At 44.3% G+C, this 19,673-nt stretch overlaps 1 protein-coding gene across 6 annotated transcripts in view; it reads left to right on the forward strand.

Annotated features, from left to right (window-relative positions):
• Positions 1 to 19,673, forward strand: part of ANKS1B (ankyrin repeat and sterile alpha motif domain containing 1B) — a 753,186-nt gene that overhangs the window by 193,517 nt on the left and 539,996 nt on the right. For all 6 annotated transcript variants that reach the window (XM_039494857.1, XM_039494866.1, XM_039494872.1 and 3 more), the window contains exon 9: positions 10,672 to 10,812. In XM_039494857.1, the coding sequence (XP_039350791.1) occupies positions 10,672 to 10,812 (141 nt within the window). The remainder of the gene's footprint in view (positions 1 to 10,671; positions 10,813 to 19,673) is intronic.

A 19,673-nucleotide genomic window follows, 5' to 3' on the forward strand; every position in this document is an offset into this window, starting at 1 on the left:
AACGTTGTTGGGGCAGACATGCCGGTGCGAGTTGCGCTTCCTTTTGTACGGACGGTGCAAAAGAATGCCACCACTATCTGGCAGACGCCGGCGTCCGTGCCCCCTACAGCCCGTGGTGTTGAACGAAAGTACTCTGTCCCTCCCACGGGCTATGAATATTTGTATACACATCCGACCCCGGACTCCCTGGTAGTCCAGTCGGTTAATGATAGGGAGCGGCACGGCCAACCGGCCCCTGCGCCCAAATCAACGGACGCGAGGCGTATGGACCTGCTAGGCCGAAAGGTCTATTCCGCGGGAGGCCTACAAATGAGGATTGCCAACCAGATGGTCCTCCTCGCCAGGTACGTCTTTGACATCTTGACGTCCCTGGCGAAATTTACTGAGCTCCTACCGACAGCCTCCCGCCAGGAGTTCGCGGCCATGTTGGAGGAAGGGAGGAGGTCGTCTAGATCCTCCATCACAGCCGCCCTCGACGCTGCGGACTCAGGTGCGAGGACCTTGGCCTCCGGTGTCACGATGAGGCGTATCGCTTGGCTGCAGTCTTCCACCCTGCCACCGGAGGTCCAATATACGCTACAGGACCTACCATTTGATACAAAAGGGCTGTTCTCGGAGAAGACGGATTCTCGGATCCAAACTTTGAAGGACGGCCGTATCGTGATACGTACGTTAGGCATGCATACGCCAGCGACGCAGCGCAGGCCATTCCGTCCACAGCCCTCCCGACCAGCCTACCAGTCCCGGTATCGTCCTTACAACAGCCGACGTCCGGCCCAAAATCGCCGTCGTCCATCCGGCAACCGCCGCAACCAGGGCCAGGCCGCTTCCAAGGCCCCTCAGGGGGCCAAGCAGGCCTTTTGATGGGACGCTCGAGGACGGCCCATCACTCTCCCCACCGGATCCTTCCCCTTTATTTTACAACCGCCTTTCCCATTTCTTTTCGGCGTGGTCCCAATTAACATCAGACAACTGGGTGCTCCAAACAGTCCAGTCGGGATACCGCCTGCAATTTGTTTCGCCCCCTCCTTCCCACCCACCCTCCCTGTCCCTCTTCAGGGACCCCTCTCACGAGCAAGTCCTCTTACAAGAGGTCCAGACTCTGTTGAGCGTGGGTGCCATAGAAGCAGTGCCTCAGGACAGACGGGGCAGGGGATTCTACTCCTGTTATTTTCTCATCCCCAAGACGAAAGGCGGGCTGCGTCCTATCCTGGACCTTCGCGAGCTGAACAAGTACCTGCTCAAGCCCAAGTTTCGTATGGTCACCCTGGGGACCATCATTCCCTCTCTGGATCCGGGAGACTGGTTTGCCGCCCTCGACATGAAGGACGCGTACTTCCATGTCACAATCTATCCTCCCCATCGTCGTTACCTTCGGTTTGTGGTCAACGACACTCACTACCAGTTCGCTGTGTTGCCGTTCGGACTGTCCACCGCCCCGAGGGTGTTTACCAAATGCATGGCGGTAGTCGCCGCAGCCCTCCGACATTGTCAGATGCACGTTTACCCGTATCTCGACGACTGGCTGGTTCGAGGTCAGTCCCAGCAACTTGTGATGGACCAGATGTCAGAAATCATGTCTCTCTTTCATCGGCTCGGTCTTCTCATCAACACCGAGAAGTCCACTTTGATTCCGACACAGCGGGTGGAGTTCATCGGAGCGGTCCTCGACTCCACAGTGGCCAGAGCCTGTCTCCCTCGCGCTCGGCACCAGACGATGGTCTCCATCATCCGGGACCTTGTCGCCTTCCCTACCACGACGGTGCGCTCTTGCCTCCGCCTCCTGGGCCACATGGCTTCGTGCACGTATGTCACCGAGTATGCGCGGCTCCACCTTCGTCCGTTCCAGTCGTGGCTCGCGTCGGTGTATCGGCTACATCGAGACCCCATCGACATGGTGGTCACGGTCACCAGGATGACCCTCGAGTCTCTCAACTGGTGGCTCAACCCAGAGGTCGTGTGTGCCGGAGTTCCGTTCCACCCTCCTCGCCCGTCCGTCACTCTGACCACGGATGCCTCAGCACTCGGTTGGGGGGCCCACCTGGGCGATCTCCACACGCAGGGCCAGTGGTCGGCCCAGGAGCTCGCCCTGCACATCAATGTTCGCGAGCTACGCGCCATCCGCCTGGCCTGTCGCACCTTCTGCACCCACCTGCAAGGCCGTTGTGCGACAGTGTTCACGGACAACACCACCGCGATGTTCTACGTGAACAAGCAGGGCGGAGCCCGCTCCTCCCCCCTGTGCCAGGAAGCGATGCTCCTGTGGGACTTCTGGGTGACCCACTCAATTCACCTGGAAGCATCCTTTCTTCCGGGAGTGCAGAACACGCTGGCCGACCATCTCAGCAGGTTGTTCCTCTCCCACGAGTGGTCCCTCCGTCCAGATGTCGTCCACACAATCTTCCGGAGGTGGGGGTTTCCCCAAGTAGACCTATTCGCCTCCAAAGAGAACAGGAAGTGCCACCTGTTTTGCTCGTTCCAGGGTCGCTCGCCGGGCTCCCTGTCGGACGCCTTCCTGTATCCCTGGACGGATCGCCTCCTCTACGCCTTCCCTCCGTTCCCGCTCGTGCACCGAGTGCTCCTGAAGCTTCGGAGGGACAGAGCTCACGTCATTCTAATCGCGCCGGCCTGGCCGAGGCAGCACTGGTACACCCTGCTGCTCGAGCTCTCCGTTCGGGAACCCATCCCCCTCCCGTTGTGGCCGGACCTCATCACCCAGGATTTCAGCAGGCTCCACCATCCGAACCTGCAGTCCCTCCATCTTACAGCTTGGTACCTGAGTGGCTGACCCACGCGGAGAGGGGCTGTTCTGCAGCGGTTCAACAGGTCCTGCTCGAGAGCAGAAAGCCTTCCACTCGCTCCACTTACCTAGCGAAGTGGAAGAGGTTTGCACTCTGGTGTGATCATCAAGGTCTTAATCCATTCCTGGTCCCGGTCCCTACCATCCTGGACTACCTCTGGCAGCTTAAGGAGCAAGGTCTGGCGGTCTCCTCCCTGAGAGTTCATCTGGCAGCGGTATCAGCCTTCCTTCCCTCCGTGGACGGTCGGTCCATCTTCTCGAACCAGATGGTTTCCCGCTTCCCCAAAGGCCTGGACCGCTTGTACCCGCCGGTGCGGCGCCCGGCCCCGACCTGGGATTTGAATCTTGTCTTGGCCAAACTGATGGGTCCTCCGTTCGAGCCCTTAGCCACGTGCTCCCTGCTCTACCTCTCTTGGAAGACGGCCTTCCTCGTCGCCATTACATCAGCGAGACGAGTCTCTGAGCTTCGCGCTCTAATGGTCAACCCGCCATACACGGTCTTCCATGGGGACAAGGTGCAGCTTCGCCCTCATCCGGCCTTCCTCCCGAAGGTAGTGTCAGCTTTCCATCTCAACCAGGAGATCTTCCTCCCGGTGTTCTTCCCGAAGCCACATGCCTCGCCTCGGGAACAGCAGCTGCATACCCTCGATGTCCGCAGAGCGCTCGCTTTCTACATCGAGCGGACGAAGCCCTTCCGGCGTTCGCCTCAGCTGGTTGCTGACCGCATGAAGGGAGAGCCGATATCCTCCCAACGGATTTCCTCCTGGGTCACTGCGTGTATCCGGACCTGCCATGAGCTGGCTCGCGTACCACCAGGCCGCGTCACTGCACACTCGACGAGGGCGCACGCCTCATCTGTTGCCTTCCTGGCCAATGTTCTGATCCAGGACATCTGTCGAGCGGCCACCTGGTCTTCGGTTCACACCTTCGCCTCCCATTACGCGTTGGTGCAGCAGTCTCGAGACGACGCAGCCTTCGGCTCCGCGGTATTGTACTCCGCCACGTCTCACTCCGACCCCACCGCCTAGGTAAGGCTTGGGAATCACCTAACTGGAATGCATAGGAGCAATCACTCGAAGAAGAAAAGATGGTTACTCACCTGTAGTAACTGTTGTTCTTCGAGATGTGTTGCTCCTATCCATTCCAGACCCGCCCTCCTTCCCCACTGTCGGAGTAGCCGGCAAGAAGGAACTGAGGAGCGGACGGGCCGGCTGGGGTATATAACTAGCGCCATAGCGGCACCACTCCAGGGGGCGCCAGCCGGCCCGCCGGTGTTGCTAGGGTAAAAAAGTTCCGAGATGCCGTGCACGCGCGGCGCGCACACCTAACTGGAATGGATAGGAGCAACACATCTCGAAGAACAACAGTTACTACAGGTGAGTAACCGTCTTTTCCATGCCTACCTTCTGGAGGAGTAATTCTGGGTTCTCAATATCTGAGAACCCATCTTGTTCTTCACTCTTTCTTTGATCAGGAGTCAAATTCTGGCCCCATTAAAATAATAGTAGTTTTGCCATTGATTTCAGTAGGGCCAGGACTTCACTCTAAATTTTTTACGGTTATGAATATCCAATACTTATTTCATGTATTGGTAACCAAAGCAGCTGGCTGCTTTGAGGCTTTTATTAAACCTTTGTACACATTAATCTCTTGTGGTTTTCTTTCTGGGTATTCCATTCTGGGCCTCTTGTACAATTTCTCAAGGTTTTTCATTCCTTTATTTATTTTATTTATTTTTAGTACATATCCTCTCCTGATCCTGATAAACCTTTTAGGTTAGGATGATTTAGTCTTCTGGAATTTCAGCATTTCTATTAAGGTGTAATCTATTGTTAATATCCTAAACTCAATTAATTTAGGATCCCTGACCTAATGGCTTTACATGTTACTAATTCTTTTCTGGTGGTGACTGCTATGTATAAGAATCTCCTTGTTTCTATTTTAATCTTTTGTAATTCAAAACTATCCTTTATGAAATGGAAACATTTATGGTGGACTTATGCTTCACTAAAGATTCCCCCTTCCACCGCCAACAACTATCTGGATAGCGGGAGTCACCCAAGAGCACTAATTCATTTATTCTAGCCATCTGGCTAGTATCCGTTAGACTCTATTTGTCCTTATTTGCTCTTTGATGGGGAAGTCTAGAAACAATCTGCCTACAAAATATTTTCCATTCCTCTGATTTTTTTTTGTATCAATAGCATTTAATTCACACTACTGTGGGCCTGACTTATCTCAATTTCATGTTTTACATAAAGTAAATCACCCCTCTCCTTCCTCTATTATATGTAAACAATTTATATTAATCTGCTGTTCATTAGCATTTCATCTATTTGTCCCACTATATTTCTGTAATGGCTAAATGATCATATTCTTTCTCTACCATAATTCCCATTCATCTAGTTTATTATGCATATTCCTTGCAGGTATGTTAAAGGAGCCTCTCATTTTATATAGTCTTTATATTTTTTTATTTAGATTAGATTATGTTCTGTGAATTACTTTCACTTGCCTATGAAGTTAGACTAGTTATCAGGTGTGGTTACAGTTCTTTGCCACTTACTATAGGGGGCATCTTTAATTTTGGTCTTTGGGCTGGGAATGCTTAAAATAACTTATCCCCTTTGCATGTAGTAAACCAGAGTTATTTTAGTAGTGCAGATAATTGGACATATTGGTGGGCTTAGACTGCCACTCATCTTAAAGATCAGTGAAATATGTAGAATCATAAAATATCAGGGTTGGAAGAGACCTCAGGAGGTCATCTAGTCCAACCCCCTGCTCAAAGCAGGACCAATCCCCAACTAAATCATCCCAGCCAGGGCTTTGTCAAGCCTGACCTTAAAAACTTCTAAGGAAGGAGATTCAACCACCTCAATGGGTAACCCATTCCAGTGCTTCACCACCCTCCTAGTGAAATAGTGTTTCCTAATATTCAACCTAGACCTCCCTCACTGCAACTTGAGACCATTGCTCTTGGTTATGTCATTTTGTATCACTGAGAACAGTCTAGATCCATCCTCTTTGGAATCCCCTTTCAGGTAGTGGAAAGCAGCTATCAAATCCCCCCTCATTCTTCACTTCCGCAGACTAAATAATCCCAGTTCCCTCAACCTCTCCTCATAAGTCATGTGCTCCAGCCTCCTAATCATTTTTGTTGCCCTCCACTGGACTTTTTCCAAATTTTCCATGCCCTTCTTCTAGCGTGGGGCCCAAAACTGGACAAGTATTCCAGATGAATAGAGGGGAATGATCACATCCCTCGATCTGCTGGCACTGCCCCTACTTATACAGCCCAAAATGCCATTAGCCTTCTTGGCAACAAGAGCACACTGTTGATTCATATCCAGCTTCTCATCCACTGTAACCCCTAGGTCCTTTTCTACAGATCTGCTGCCTAGCCACTCAGTCCGTAGTCTGTAGCCATGCATGGGATTCTTCCTTCCTAAGTGAAGGACTCTGCACTTGTCCTTGTTGAACCTCCACAGATTTTTTTTGGCCCAATCCTCTAATTTGTCTAGGTCCCTCTGTATCCTATCCCTACCCTCCAGCGTATCTACCACTCCTCCCAGTTTAGTGTCATCTGCAAACCTGCTGAGAGTGCAGTCCAAGCCATCCTCCAGATCATTAATGAAGATATTGAACAAAACCGGCCCCAGCACCGACCCTTGGGGCACTCCACTTGCTACCAGCTGCCAACTAGACATGGAGCCATTGATCACTACCTGTTGAGCCCGATGATCTATCCAGCTTTCTATCCAGCTTATAGTCCATTCAGCCAATCCATACTTCTTTAACTTGCTGGCAAGAATACTGTGGGAGACCATATCAAAAGCTTTGCTAAAGTCAAGGAATAACACATCCACTGCTTGCCCCTCATCGACAGAGCCAGTTATCTCATAGAAGGCAATTAGGTTAGTCGGGCATGACTTGCCTTTGGTGAATCCATGCTGACTATTCCTGACCACTTTCCTCTCCTCAAAGTGCTTCAGAATTGATTCCTTGAAGACCTGCTTCATGATTTTTCCAGGGACTGTGGTGAGGCTGATTGGCTTGTAGTTCCCCGGATCCTCCTCCTTCCCTTTTTAAAGCACTACATTAGCCTTTTTTCCAGTCATCTGGGACCTCCCCCAATCACCATGAGTTTTCAAAGAGAATGGCCAATGGCTCTGCAATCACATCCGCCAACTCCTTTAGCACCCTCAGATGCAGTGCATTCGGCCCTATGGACTTGTGCTCATCCAGCTTTTCTAAATAGTCCTGAACCACTTCTTTCTCCAAAGAGGGTTGGTCACCTCCTCCCCATAGTGTGCTGCCCAGTGCAGTAGTCTGGGAGCTGGCCTTGTTTGTGAAGACAGAGGCAAAAAAAAAAAAAAGAGTACATTAGCATTTTCCACATGTATAGTCCTCTTAACAATATAAGTGAACCTGCTTTGTTGCAAATTCATTCTCCCATCTTCTCTACTCCACACCCTCCATCTTGTTCTTCACTCTTCCTTTGTAGCTGAGCAGTATAGCTTTGGGATCATCAGCTGCACTGTTTATGCCTTCATTTCCCAATCTGAGACTCAGAAGTCAAGTCAGTAATGATTTTGCTTAGTGTGTTACCCTCTTATTTAGAAGTAGGTAGTGATTGGAGATAAGGAGGGGGAGAGTGTTGCACAAAGTTCGCCTTATCAGTTCAAGTTTCTTGAACTCAAACCTTGAAGCAAACCTGCAGGTATCAGTCAAATTTTAGTTCTGGATCCAAGTGGCAGACTAACTGGCAAACACCAAGTCAGATTAATTGTTACATCATATTTGGAGCACAGTGTCCAGTATTAGTCACCTTATCTGAATCAAGAAATGAAGTTGGAGAAAGTAGGACTCAGATATGAGAAGTTGAAGATGAGATGTTATGATTAAAGCACTTAGAGCTGAGTAGTTATGAAATTAATCTTTACTTGTCTGAGGTCAGTGGACAGGCTGGAATGAGAAGACTAGAATTGGAGACAGTTATTTTATTATGCCAGCAGTGGAGGGAACTTTTTATTATATCTTCTAGGGAAAGTTTCTTTATTTTTGGAGTGGCATAAGCAATCTGCCATAGTTATGAAAACAAAAGCAAGTGTTCCAAAGCCTGTGATAGGCATTGTTTATTATATAAATCTAAATTTTTTGTGACTAGAAGTAGATTGTCACCTTTAGGGAATAGGGGGCAAGCTGTGGGTTTTTTTTTGTTTTTTTGTTTTTGTTTTTTTTAAGGGAGTGCTTTGTTCTTTGTCACAATGGTTAAAGTTTATATATTTCCAATGTAAACATATAGGATAAAATGACAGATGGTAGCATAACAATTCTAGATAACAAGGCCCCGGGGCCTGCTTCTGATCCTACACAACTATATAACAATAGAATTCCTTCATGACCCAAACCATGCAAAGTTCATCCAATCCTCTTAATAATGCATGCAAAAATGCTGTTGCTATAGTAACACATTCTGTAGCACTACTTGACTGTCAAAATAACCTCATAAAATAACAGATTTAGAAAATGAATCCTAACATGCAAAGTAAACAAACATGCGCTCTTAAACGCTCCCTATCTCTTCCCCCAAGAAAAAACAACTAACCAATCAAAATGAAAACAAAAACAAACAAACAAACAAACAAAAACCAACCCACCTAAGGTGTGATGCTCCAGTCTTGTAATGGGTGGTACAGTGAGTTTAAACCAAGGGAGTAAAAACTGGTGGAGAGCAATAAATTCTGAATTTAATCTTGGGTCAATGGGCTGGAATCTGAATTTAGGACTATTTACTCTCTTTAGGCTACAGTGGAACTCCCATTTGTGTTTTTGGGAGGTTAGCATAAAAAGCAAAGGCTGAATGATACTTAACTAAATTCATACTTACTGTATGACATATATTGGTACAGTACCTTATTGATACTCAGTATCAGTCAGTGGGAAAAATAAGTTCATCATCAGAACTACTGCTATTTCTGTCTTGTTTCTTTTTTTCCTCCATTCTTTCTCTTGCTTTTTGTCTATGATCCCTCTGCATTTTCTTCCATAGAGCAAGTCCCACCCATTTCCCCTTTCTATCTGCTCAAAAGATCTTCAGTGAACTTGTCAATGTTGAGATTTGCATCATCTCTTGCCTTTACAGTTGATATCATGTGGGGGTGTGGGAAGCCATACTTGTCAGTCATTGTCTCAAGCTGCTTGCAGACTCAGAAAGACAGACTTACATTGGTTTACACGCCGGTCCAACTCACGTTTGGAAAGTATTTTTGCAAACGTGAGAGCGCCAAACTTTTTTCTGTTAAATGAAAGTTTAGAATCTGAACGTTAGTGGGGCCACATAAACATATCATGCAGGCTGGAACTGGTCCGGGGGCAGGTATTCTATACACGTGAGTTAGGCATGAGCAAAATAACCACATGGGGCATGGAATTAAGATGGAAGTGTAACTTAGGGCTTGTCTTCACTATCACACTACATTGGCGCAGCTGCATTGATGCACTGTGGCTGATGTAGCATAACTGGTGAAGGGTGCTCTCCTGTCAGCGTAATTACTCCACCTCAACAAGAGGCCGAAGCTATGTTGGCGGGAGAGTGTTTGTCACTGACATAATACAGTGTAGACACTGCTTTAAATCAATGTACTTATGTTGCTCGGAAGAGGGCGGGGGTTCAAGTTACATCAACTTTAGCAGTAGTATATATAAGCCCTTAAAGGTGTGTAACTTTATTTAGTGTAACTTTGTTCTAAGGGTAGGATTTTTCAGAAGTGTTCAGCATTGACCTATATCATCTACTGAAATAAATGATAAAACCGTGATTCACTTCAGTGGGATCAAAGATAGGCTAACACAGTATAACTGAAAATCTACCCTACAACCCCTTGCTAAGGATGGGGGCAGGAGGTAGGATCACAATCAAGAAAAGGGGGATGATCTGTGTAAATAGAAAAATGCCCACCTTTTCTCACAACAACCATTATAGAACCATGACAGCGTTTAAAATGAAAACATATAATGTGTTATACATATCCTCAGTGGCTCCACAATAGGCATAATTTTGACTCTGTGTGCAACAAGGACTTGAAGAAGGAAACAAAATGGTAAAATAGAATCACTTTCCCTGAAACCCCTTGCCCTTGCTGTTTAGGGCAAACAGACGTAGCAGGTTTTTTTTAAAAAATGAAAAATCAATAAGTATTGTTTACCATACATAACAAGTTACCATTTTTCATCATTGGTAAACATCAAACTAAAAATGAAATCCTAAATTGTGATTAAATTTCTACTACTTCTCCGCAAAAGCCACTGGCCAATCCAAGCTAAAATGGTTGTAGTTATATATATTTTTAATTAATATACTATTTGGCTATGGAAACAAGATCCCATTATCTTGTGGTGTTTGTGCAATATTCTATCTACTGTACAATTTCTAAGAGCAGTAAAAATTTAATGATGTTAGTTTTCATTCTCTGAAGGCTATAGTGAAAAATAATAATGTAAAAGCTAAAATTTAAATTAAAATACATTTTATTTTTCAATTGAAAAGTTGCAGGGTGTCTGGTGCTGTACATTATACATAATCTGAATATTATTTGTAGACTGAAGGTGAGTAATAAGAGTCATTGTCTCTGAAATCCTATTTAAAATACAGCTTACTGTAGCTCATCACATCTTTTTTCTTTAGGTAATATAATATGTTTTACTGATTATTGATTGAATAGATGCACTATATTAAGTTGAAAATGCAGTATATTTATCAGTTTCTGGAAATGTGAAGTTTCTCAATCAATCTTAGCATTTTTAACTATGGTAAAATAAAGCAAAATGTTTCTGCATAATGTTCCAGTAAACTTAATTTTCCACAGAGACCTTCATCAACAAACCTCTCACCAGGGGAGGAGGAAGAGGAAGATGCCCGGGAAAACAGTTGTGGTCCTGCAGGTTTATGGGAGGCACTAACACCCTGCAATGGATGTAGAAACCTTGGATTCCCCATTCTTGCACAGGTATTTGTCTTTCTATCTTAAAATCTGTAAGCTATAGAGAAATGGTTCTCAAACTTTTTTTTTTTTTTTGCGGACCACTTGAAAATTGTTGAGGGTCTCGGCAGACCACTTAATGATCTTTCCAAATGTTGTTTGTACCATTAGCTAACTATTGTAAAGCACTTTGGATAAAAGCGCTATATATAAAAAACTTAATAATGAACTTTTTTTGTTCTACAAATAAAAGCACACAACTCATATTTTAATATCAGTAGTCTTACCTTTCTAATGTGATGGATGTGCCCTTTCTCCCCCACTGTGGCAGCCCCTGAGCTGGGGCTGTGAAGGATGAGGGGGTGTCTCTCCCTCTCTCCCCCGCTGCAGCAGACCCTGAGCTGGGGCTGGGAAGGAGGGCCATCTCTCCCCGGCAGCTGCAGCCCTGGAGCTGGGAAAAGTTGCCTCTTTCTCTGGCCACCACAGCCCTGCAGGTCCCAAATTCCTCCCACCCCCTCTTCTCACCCCACTATGCCCTCCCGCCTACCACCTATTCCCCCAAAGGCCACCACCTCACCTTACGTGTGCGTCTTCTCCAGGGTCCAGGCACGTAATTAGTGGAGCCATGCCTGCACGGATCACCTAATTAGGTGTGTGGCCCTTCATTCTCTCGTGTGCAGCCAACCAGGCGGGCACCTTAGAGGGAACTATCCACGGACCACCTGAATGGAGCAGTGGTCCGCGGCCACAGTTTGAGAACCTCTGCAATAGATTATTCTTACAATTTTTTTCTGCCAGATCTTTTGCAGCTGTTTCTATTATCATGTTCCTAAGTCCACAGGAGTGCAATACAGTATCATCTAGATCAGTGGCTCTCAACCTTTCCAGACTACTGTACTCCTTTAAGGAGTCTGATTTGTCTTGTACCTCCAAGTTTCACCTCACTTAAACTACTTGCTTACAAAATCAGACATAAAAATACAGTGTCACTGCATACTAATACTGAAAAATTGCTTACTTTCTCATTTTTACCATATAATTATAAAATCAACTAGAATATAAATATTGTACTTACATTTCAGTGTATAATATATAGCAGTATAAACAAGTGATTGTGTTAAATTTAAGTTTGCACTGACTTCGCTAGTGCTTTTTATGTAGCCTATTATAAAACTAGGCAAATATCTAGATGAGTTGATGTACCCCTGGAAGACCTCTGCGTAGCCCCAGAAGTATGTTTACCCCTGGTTGAGAACCACTGATCTAGATTATAGATGTAATCTACTGGCACAAAAGTATCTACTACACACCTCTATTTATACAAAATAATAAACCTTTTTCCTATGTTTTCCTCTAGAAAACAGTAACATTTTGACCTAGTTTCCACTTCTTATATGACTCTTTTTGAGTTTTCAGATCATTGAAGATCTCCTGGTTAAGCCAGTGTTGCCTCTTACCATACTTATCATCTTTCCTATGCATTGACATAGTTTGCTCTTGTTCCCTTAATAATGTCTCTTTGAAAAACTGCCAACTCTCTTGAACCCTTTTTTTCCCCTTAGACTTGCTTCCCATGGGATCTTACCAACCAATTATCTGAGTTTGTTAAAGTCTGCCTTCTTGAAGTCCTTTGTCTTTATTCTGCTGTTTTCCCTGTTTCACCATTCCCTAGAATCATGAACTCATCATTTCATGATTCCTTTCATCCAAGCAGCCTTCCACCTTCAGATTCTCAACTAGCTCCTTCCTGTTTGTCAGGATCAAATCCAGAATAGCCTCTCCCCAGTTGCTTTCTACACCTTCTGAGATAAAAAGTTGCCTATGTTGCATTCCAAGAGCTTGTTGGCTAATCTATGCCCTGCTGTATTTCCCAACAAATGTCTGGGTAGTTAGTGATGATGGAGGACTTCACATCCTTTGTTTTTGGATGATTTTGTTGTTTTAAAAGTCTCATCCATCACTTCTTCCTCCTACTTAGGTGGTCTATAGTAGATCCCTACCATGATATTGCCACTGTTTTTTACCCCTTTTATCCTTACCCAGAGACTTTCAACTGGTCTACCTCCCACATCTCTATCTCAACCTCAGTGCAAGTGTATACATATTTGATATATAAGGCAACACCTTCTCCCTTTTCCCCCTGCCTGTCATTCCTGAACAATCTGTACCCTTCTATACCAGAATTGCTGTCATATGAATTATCCCACCAAGTTTCTGTGATGCCAATTACCGTATTGTGATTATTCAATAGTATTTCTAGTTCTTCCTGTTTACTTCTTGCATTAATATACAGACATCTAAGATGTTTATTAGATTTCCCCTCTGTATTTCCTGTTGTGTTTCCTTTGTCTGGGCTGCGATTTCCGATATTGACCCCCAGATTCTGACCTCTCACCCAAGTCTCCATGTTTTGGATTTACCTGTGGGCTTTTATCTCCTGCCCCCATTAAACCTAGTTTAAAGGTTAGCCAATCTGTATTTGAAGATACTCTTCCCCGCCGTTGACAGGTGGGCCCCATCTCTGCTCAGCAGTCCGCCTTCTCAGAACAGGGTTCCATGGTCAAAGAAGCTGAGAAGCTCCTGTTGACACCATCCGCGCAGCCATGTATTTACCTCTAGGATGTATCTGTCTCTGCCCAGATGATTTGGAGTGATTTCATAATTTAAAAATAATAATTTTCCTTGCCTATTTTTAACATAAGATAAATGTAAGGGCTATTATAATAGCAATGAAATTGGTTCAAGATTGTTTTCCAGATATGGGCTGGTCCCTTTTCCTTTTTAATAGAGGCGGTTCGTTTCAGGATTTACTTTAACTGAAAGACAGTAATTTCCTGAACTAGTTTGCTTCTTTTACACTTAAATTGTAAAATATTAAGCAAATTCTGTTTTACTAAAAATCATCTGTCACTCACTAAGAGGATAAAAAGGCTCTTTAATTGTGTACACTTAACTCTGTCTCTTTATTTTTGCCCAACTCCTCCATTAGGTCCCAAAATATGTCTAGACAAGTATTATAGAAAAATGAGCTTTTGTTTCTTCTATTTTTTTTCCTATCGGACTAGAGGGGGAAAAGCCAAAGGATAATAACATTCAAGAAGATACAGGGATGAGATCTGTGGTTGAAATGACAATATACTGTATCTCAGTATCACCGCAGAAATGTCTATGTTGGTATTAATACTGCACCTCTCTATCGGAACATCTGTAATTCTTATCCAAATGCTTCCATGCTCTAAATAGGAATCAGCACTGCATGTGCACAAAATTCATAAAAGGAGAGTGTTTGTCAACAGAAGAGGCTGATTGCCTTGATAAACCCCTATTCTAAATTTGGCCAAACTAAAGCCCATGCCAGACACAAAAGAAACCACATCTCTAGTGTGTAATCAGCTACCACAGGTAAAGAGCCACTAGAAAGATTGATGGGCATTCATTTATTGCTTCAGATATGGGTGTCTGCTCATGGTTGCTTACCACATAATGACTGTGGACACTTCCTCAAAGGTATGGCTGTAACTCTAGAGAGATGTGCAAACCTTGCTCCAAGTTAAATGTTTGTACTTTGTGTGATACAGCATGGCCAGAGGGCAGCAGGAGAGGGTTAGAAGAGAGCCTTATTCCCTGTAGAGGGAAGAAAGTTTGCTATAGATTAATTAAAGCACCTGAAGCCAATTAGAGCACCTGAAGCCAGTCACCTGATAACCCACCCCCCCCTGCTTCAATCAGACAAGTGGAGGTGTTGGAGCAGAGAGCAGTTTGGAGGAGTTGGAGCAGAGTGGATTGGTGTTGGAGCAGAGAACAGTTTGGAGGGAAGCAGAGGAAAGTTTGGAGAAGTGCTGTGGTGGGCTAAGAAGACCAAGACCCTAGGTAAAGGGACACCTGGCTTGTGCAGAGGGAGGGCAGGAAGCCCCCACAAGCTGAAGGGCAGGAGAGGGAAGTAGCCCAGGGGAAGGAACCGCTAGTTCAAGTGGTTTACCACTATCCCTAGGGCCCCTGGGCTGGGACTCAGAGTAAAGGGTGGGCCCGCATCCCTCCCTCTCCATTCCCCTCCTCTAGGACACTAGTGGGACAGTTAATATCCCAGTTCAGGGGCAAGAAACAGCACCTGAAAGTGCCCCCCAGAAGAGAAAGTGTGAGACCCAGCATAGTAGTGCTGGCAATTTGCCACATTTGTATCTTTGATGTATCTTTTGTATGCATATCCACAATTAACATGGCCCAAATGAAGACTATCATCATTCACACACTTATAGTGAGCCTGGGAAAACAGATGAACTTTGGAGTGTGACTTGATCTGCAGATCTGGGCTCTGGAAAAACAAATTCCAGAATTGAGGACTCCTCACTGAGAATTTAGAGTTGTTAACTCAGGCACCCAAGTTGATTTAAACTATTGCAATAGCTAATGAAGAGAGAAAGAAACTGTATTCAAGGTATCCAAGACATAAATCATTTAAAGTTTTTTAGATTTAAATGAACACCTTGATTTGGTTCCTCAACTTGTGATGGGTTCAATCCAACTCCTATATTTCTCATGTAACACTGTAATAAGAAGTGTTCTTACTAGTCATGTCAGCACATTTGACATGTCAAAGATTCAGATCTCATCTGAAGACATGTACAAATATAGAAATAAAGTATTTGGCTTCATCCTTTCAAAAATGCACACACTTTTTCCAGAGAAACCAAATAGGAAGAATGGTCTGTCAATTACTGAACACCATCAGTTAGTCCATTTTGCATTTCTGTTCTAGCTGGGAATAAATCTTAACTGTTCTATAAACACTGTATTTATAGGTTAAAGGGAATGGCATATAAAAGTTGATTTCTACTTTAGATAGGCAGTTGACAGAATAATTCTAATTAAAAAGGTAAATCTTGAGTGAGATGAAGACATTGTTTGTCCCTGACCTAATGAGCTAGCAGTATTAAGGGAAAAGGATTGATTTCCAAGTTTGAGACTTGTTTGGTTTCTTTACTGTTTTTCTATTTTAGTTCAGAAAAAGAGGTTGGCTGGCTGTAGTTCTGAGCGTGCAATAGCTAATATCATATCCATGCAGAATTCTGCTGCAAAGATCAGTTTCCTAGCTCAGTTTGACCATGTCACCCCTCGCTTTGAATCCCTCAACTGGTTCCCTCTTCTCTATCGCATCAAACATAAGCTACTTTTATTCATTTTCAAGGTCCTTTATATTCAGTCCCCACCTATCCGCTCTCATTTGTTATCAATCTGTCGATGCTTGCCTCCAGTCAGCCTACGATGACAGCCTTCACTACCCACTTGCTAAATTTCAGACAAGCACCTTTGTGCTTTCTTTCATGCTGCTCCACATGCTGATATGGTGCTCATGTAAACATCTGCAAAGCCACCTAGTTAACCACCTTCAAATCCTTCCTCCGAATTCTCCTTGTGATAGCTACAAAAAAAACTTGACAATAGTCAGGCTGTTGGTGTGCAGGGACCATTACCTGTCATGCTGACCAGTATTATCGCATTGTATTCTTGTACTCCCCAATCTGTTGTCTTTTATCTTATACATAGGTTGCAAGCTACTGGGGCAAGGACCATCCTTTTGTTCTGTTTTAGCACAGCACCTAGCAGGGTTGTGGTCCATAACAAGATGTAGTGGGTGCTACAGTAATACAAATTAATAATAATAATTTCTATTGCACTATGTATAGGTTTTTTAAATATCTGACAATAATAACTGAGCTTTCAAGAAAGTAGCTCTTGTGCCACTAGCATGGAAATCTTGCAGTAGCAGCAGTGTAGTTGTCTAAGCACTTCTCTGCAGAGATGTTTAGTCAGTGAGGACATAGCAGCTCCCTACCCACTCCAGTTCAGTGCAGGAGGGGAGACCCTTATCCACAGCAGTGTATCTGCATAACAGAAACCTTCCTTTACCCCCTCCTAAACCCTGAGATAATCTTAAATAAAATAAAACCCAAATTAAAAGTTGGCCAGAGGATGACTTCAGCTTACAACCCAGAGCTCTCCGTTCCCACAGCACTCTAACATCTAGTGCCAAAGGGTTTTTTGGCATTTGTTTACCCTGAAGCAAGCTTTTTGGTACGTTAGTACCAGCCTTTATACAGGTGCAGCGCTGTTAGCATCTCTTCCTGCTGCTAGTATGGAGCATCTGTAATTAGAGTACTTTCTAAAATAACTCTTAACATTTTAGTGATTGAATCTAATACTGGCTCTATCTAGCCTTCAAACAAAGTATGGCACTAATGAAAATTCTGCTGTCCCAAGAGCCAGGCTTAAAGAGAAAGGTACTGTACACAGAGTTCTCTCTTAAAATTGACTCAAAAGTGGGAAATGAGTAAAGAACTTTTATTTTTCATTATCTGGAGAAATCTCACTCCACTAGATCAGCGAGTGAAGGAGAGGACACTGGGAGGAAACCCTAGTCAAATAACCATGAACGATGCCTGTTAATATGTTTTGTACAATTGAGAACAAAGCAGCCAGCTGAAACAGGGAATCTTGAATCAAGAACATGCGCATATGTGTCCAAATTGTGGCAATATCTATTGGCTGAACTGTTCCCAAATATAGGGAAATATAGAACCCCAAAGTTTCTTTTCATACCTAGATTAACGTTTATATTTGATCAATAGGAGTATTTCCAAATGAGAGACAGCTGGTCTGCTGGCTTGGTCCCCACAGGTAATGGCTTAACTTTGAGACTATGGCCTATTTTTCAGAGGTACTGACTACCCGCGGTGCTGCCATTGACTTCCCCTGATGTTATGGGTTCTCAGCACCTCTGAAAATCAGGACTGTTGTCTTTATATTGGAGTGTACAACACAAACTCTTTTCTTCTAAACTTTTTTGTGAAGAGACACATTTTCTCACCCAGCTGCCCTTCCAACAGAGCTGCAGTGAAGCGTCATTCAGGCATGCAGCAACAACCCAGCTGCACTAACATGCCCTTCCAATAAAGCCTGCAATGACTCAACCCTCAGCAACTTATCCCTGAGTCGAGCCTGGGTCAGATGACCCCCAGGCTCAGGTATTTCCCCAACCCTGACAGAGTTGCAAATCAGTCTGTGTAACAGCACTACCCAGCCAGGAACCTTCCTGCTGTCTCGGACTGTATCAGACTCTTGAGACTCTCAGCCTGCTTTTGCTTTTGGTCCTATTCCTGCCCCTACTTTTCCTGAGCTCTGTTCCAGTCTTGTCCTTGCCATATTCTGACCTCACTCCAGTCCTGTTACTGACCCGCTCCAGCCTTGCTTCTGGTTCCTGACCATCCCTGGACTGTCAGACTCTGACCACCTGGCTTCAACTTCTGGCTTGCACCTGGACTTCAGCTATGGCATTGGTTGTCTATGGATTCTGATCTCAGTTCTGAACCTGGCTTGTCCCTGTATCTTGATTCTAGTGCCACCCTTGGCCCAGTCACAACCCTATGTCCAGTTTTGACTTCTGCTCCAACAGCTAGGCCTGACTGCCAGGAGACAGCACCTGACAATCCTGCTCTTAACCATCAGTGCAAAGCATTTGTAAACAAGCCACAGATTTACAGCAAATAATTCTTCTCTGTAGGGAGAACCTCTGCTGGCATAGAGCTGGCAGAAGCAGTATAGTCACCTCCTACACTGGCAGCATCTCCACCCCCTGACATAAGGGAGAGGAGAAGATGCGAGGGAGTATGATGGAACTGAGCTCTGCTAGGATCAGTCTTCCGCTGGTGTAAGGGACCTTACACCAACAGCATAAGTTAAAGCAGGATCCCTGTAACCACACAACTCAGAACATATGGTTTCTAAGTAGAAATTTGTCATGTAGTCACTTATTCCTCTTTTTGTCCTTGCTTTGCTGCATAGATGTGTCAGCATTGTGGAGCTACACTAATCTAGACCAGATGACAATCTGGCTCAGTGCCTTTGGAAACCAGCAATTCTGACTGGAATTCTTATTCCTTTATATGTTTTCCTAAGTAATGCTTTAAAAGGTTTTAAGAATATGAAGAATGAATGATTGAAATAGGTAAACCTCTTAGTCCATTTTCTAGATTTTTTTTCATAGGCATTCTCAATTTTAGCAAAAAATGAACTTTATAACAAATATTGAGATATTCTTCATATATATATTAATCTTGACAAGTTCAGAATTTTATATTTTGTTATCTTAATCTCAGGGCATTCTTCTCAAGGTATCTTAAATTTTAATTTATATATATTCACTTTTTATTATAATCTCCTGAAATCTTGAGATTGAAATCTGTCTACTTACAGAATGTATTTCCCTACTTGATACATTCTGGATTGCTAGTGCTTATGATTGCAAGGCTGCTTATACTGCTTTTTCAGAAAGATCATTGAAACATTTGTTTGAGGAAGTGGGTGTGGGGATGGGAGTGGGGAGAAACATGGTTTCATAGACTTTGAAAACCAATATACTGTGCAAAGATATGCTTTTGGCCTGCCAACCATTAAGCTTCTGTTTCTGGATGAGTTTCTGCTGAACTCCAGAGGACCAGTCCCCTTCCTGGAAATAAGGTCACTGTTAGTGTAACTGATTTTTAATTGATTTCTATTGCCTTAGGATTGAATTATTTCCTCAGATATGCGCACACTGAACCATTGATGTCAGTGGAAATAGCATGCATGAATCTTAGGGAAGCATTTGTCCCTTAAATTTACTTCATTGTAACATCTTGGTTTGTTGACAGTTATTTTATTGTTAGATATTTTCTAGTCCGATAATGCATAGTGTTTCTACCTATTAAACAACTTACGAGGCCAGTAATGATAATGACTTGGGCCTAAATGTAGAATCCAACGTCCAGCCTGAATAACAGCCAGGAACTGATCATATATAGAGAGGCTGTGGGTTGGAATTCTTCCTTCCCAACCTCTTCAGCTATAGAATA

Source organism: Mauremys reevesii, linkage group 1, assembly GCF_016161935.1.
Source record: "Mauremys reevesii isolate NIE-2019 linkage group 1, ASM1616193v1, whole genome shotgun sequence".
Lineage (NCBI taxonomy): Eukaryota > Metazoa > Chordata > Testudines > Geoemydidae > Mauremys > Mauremys reevesii.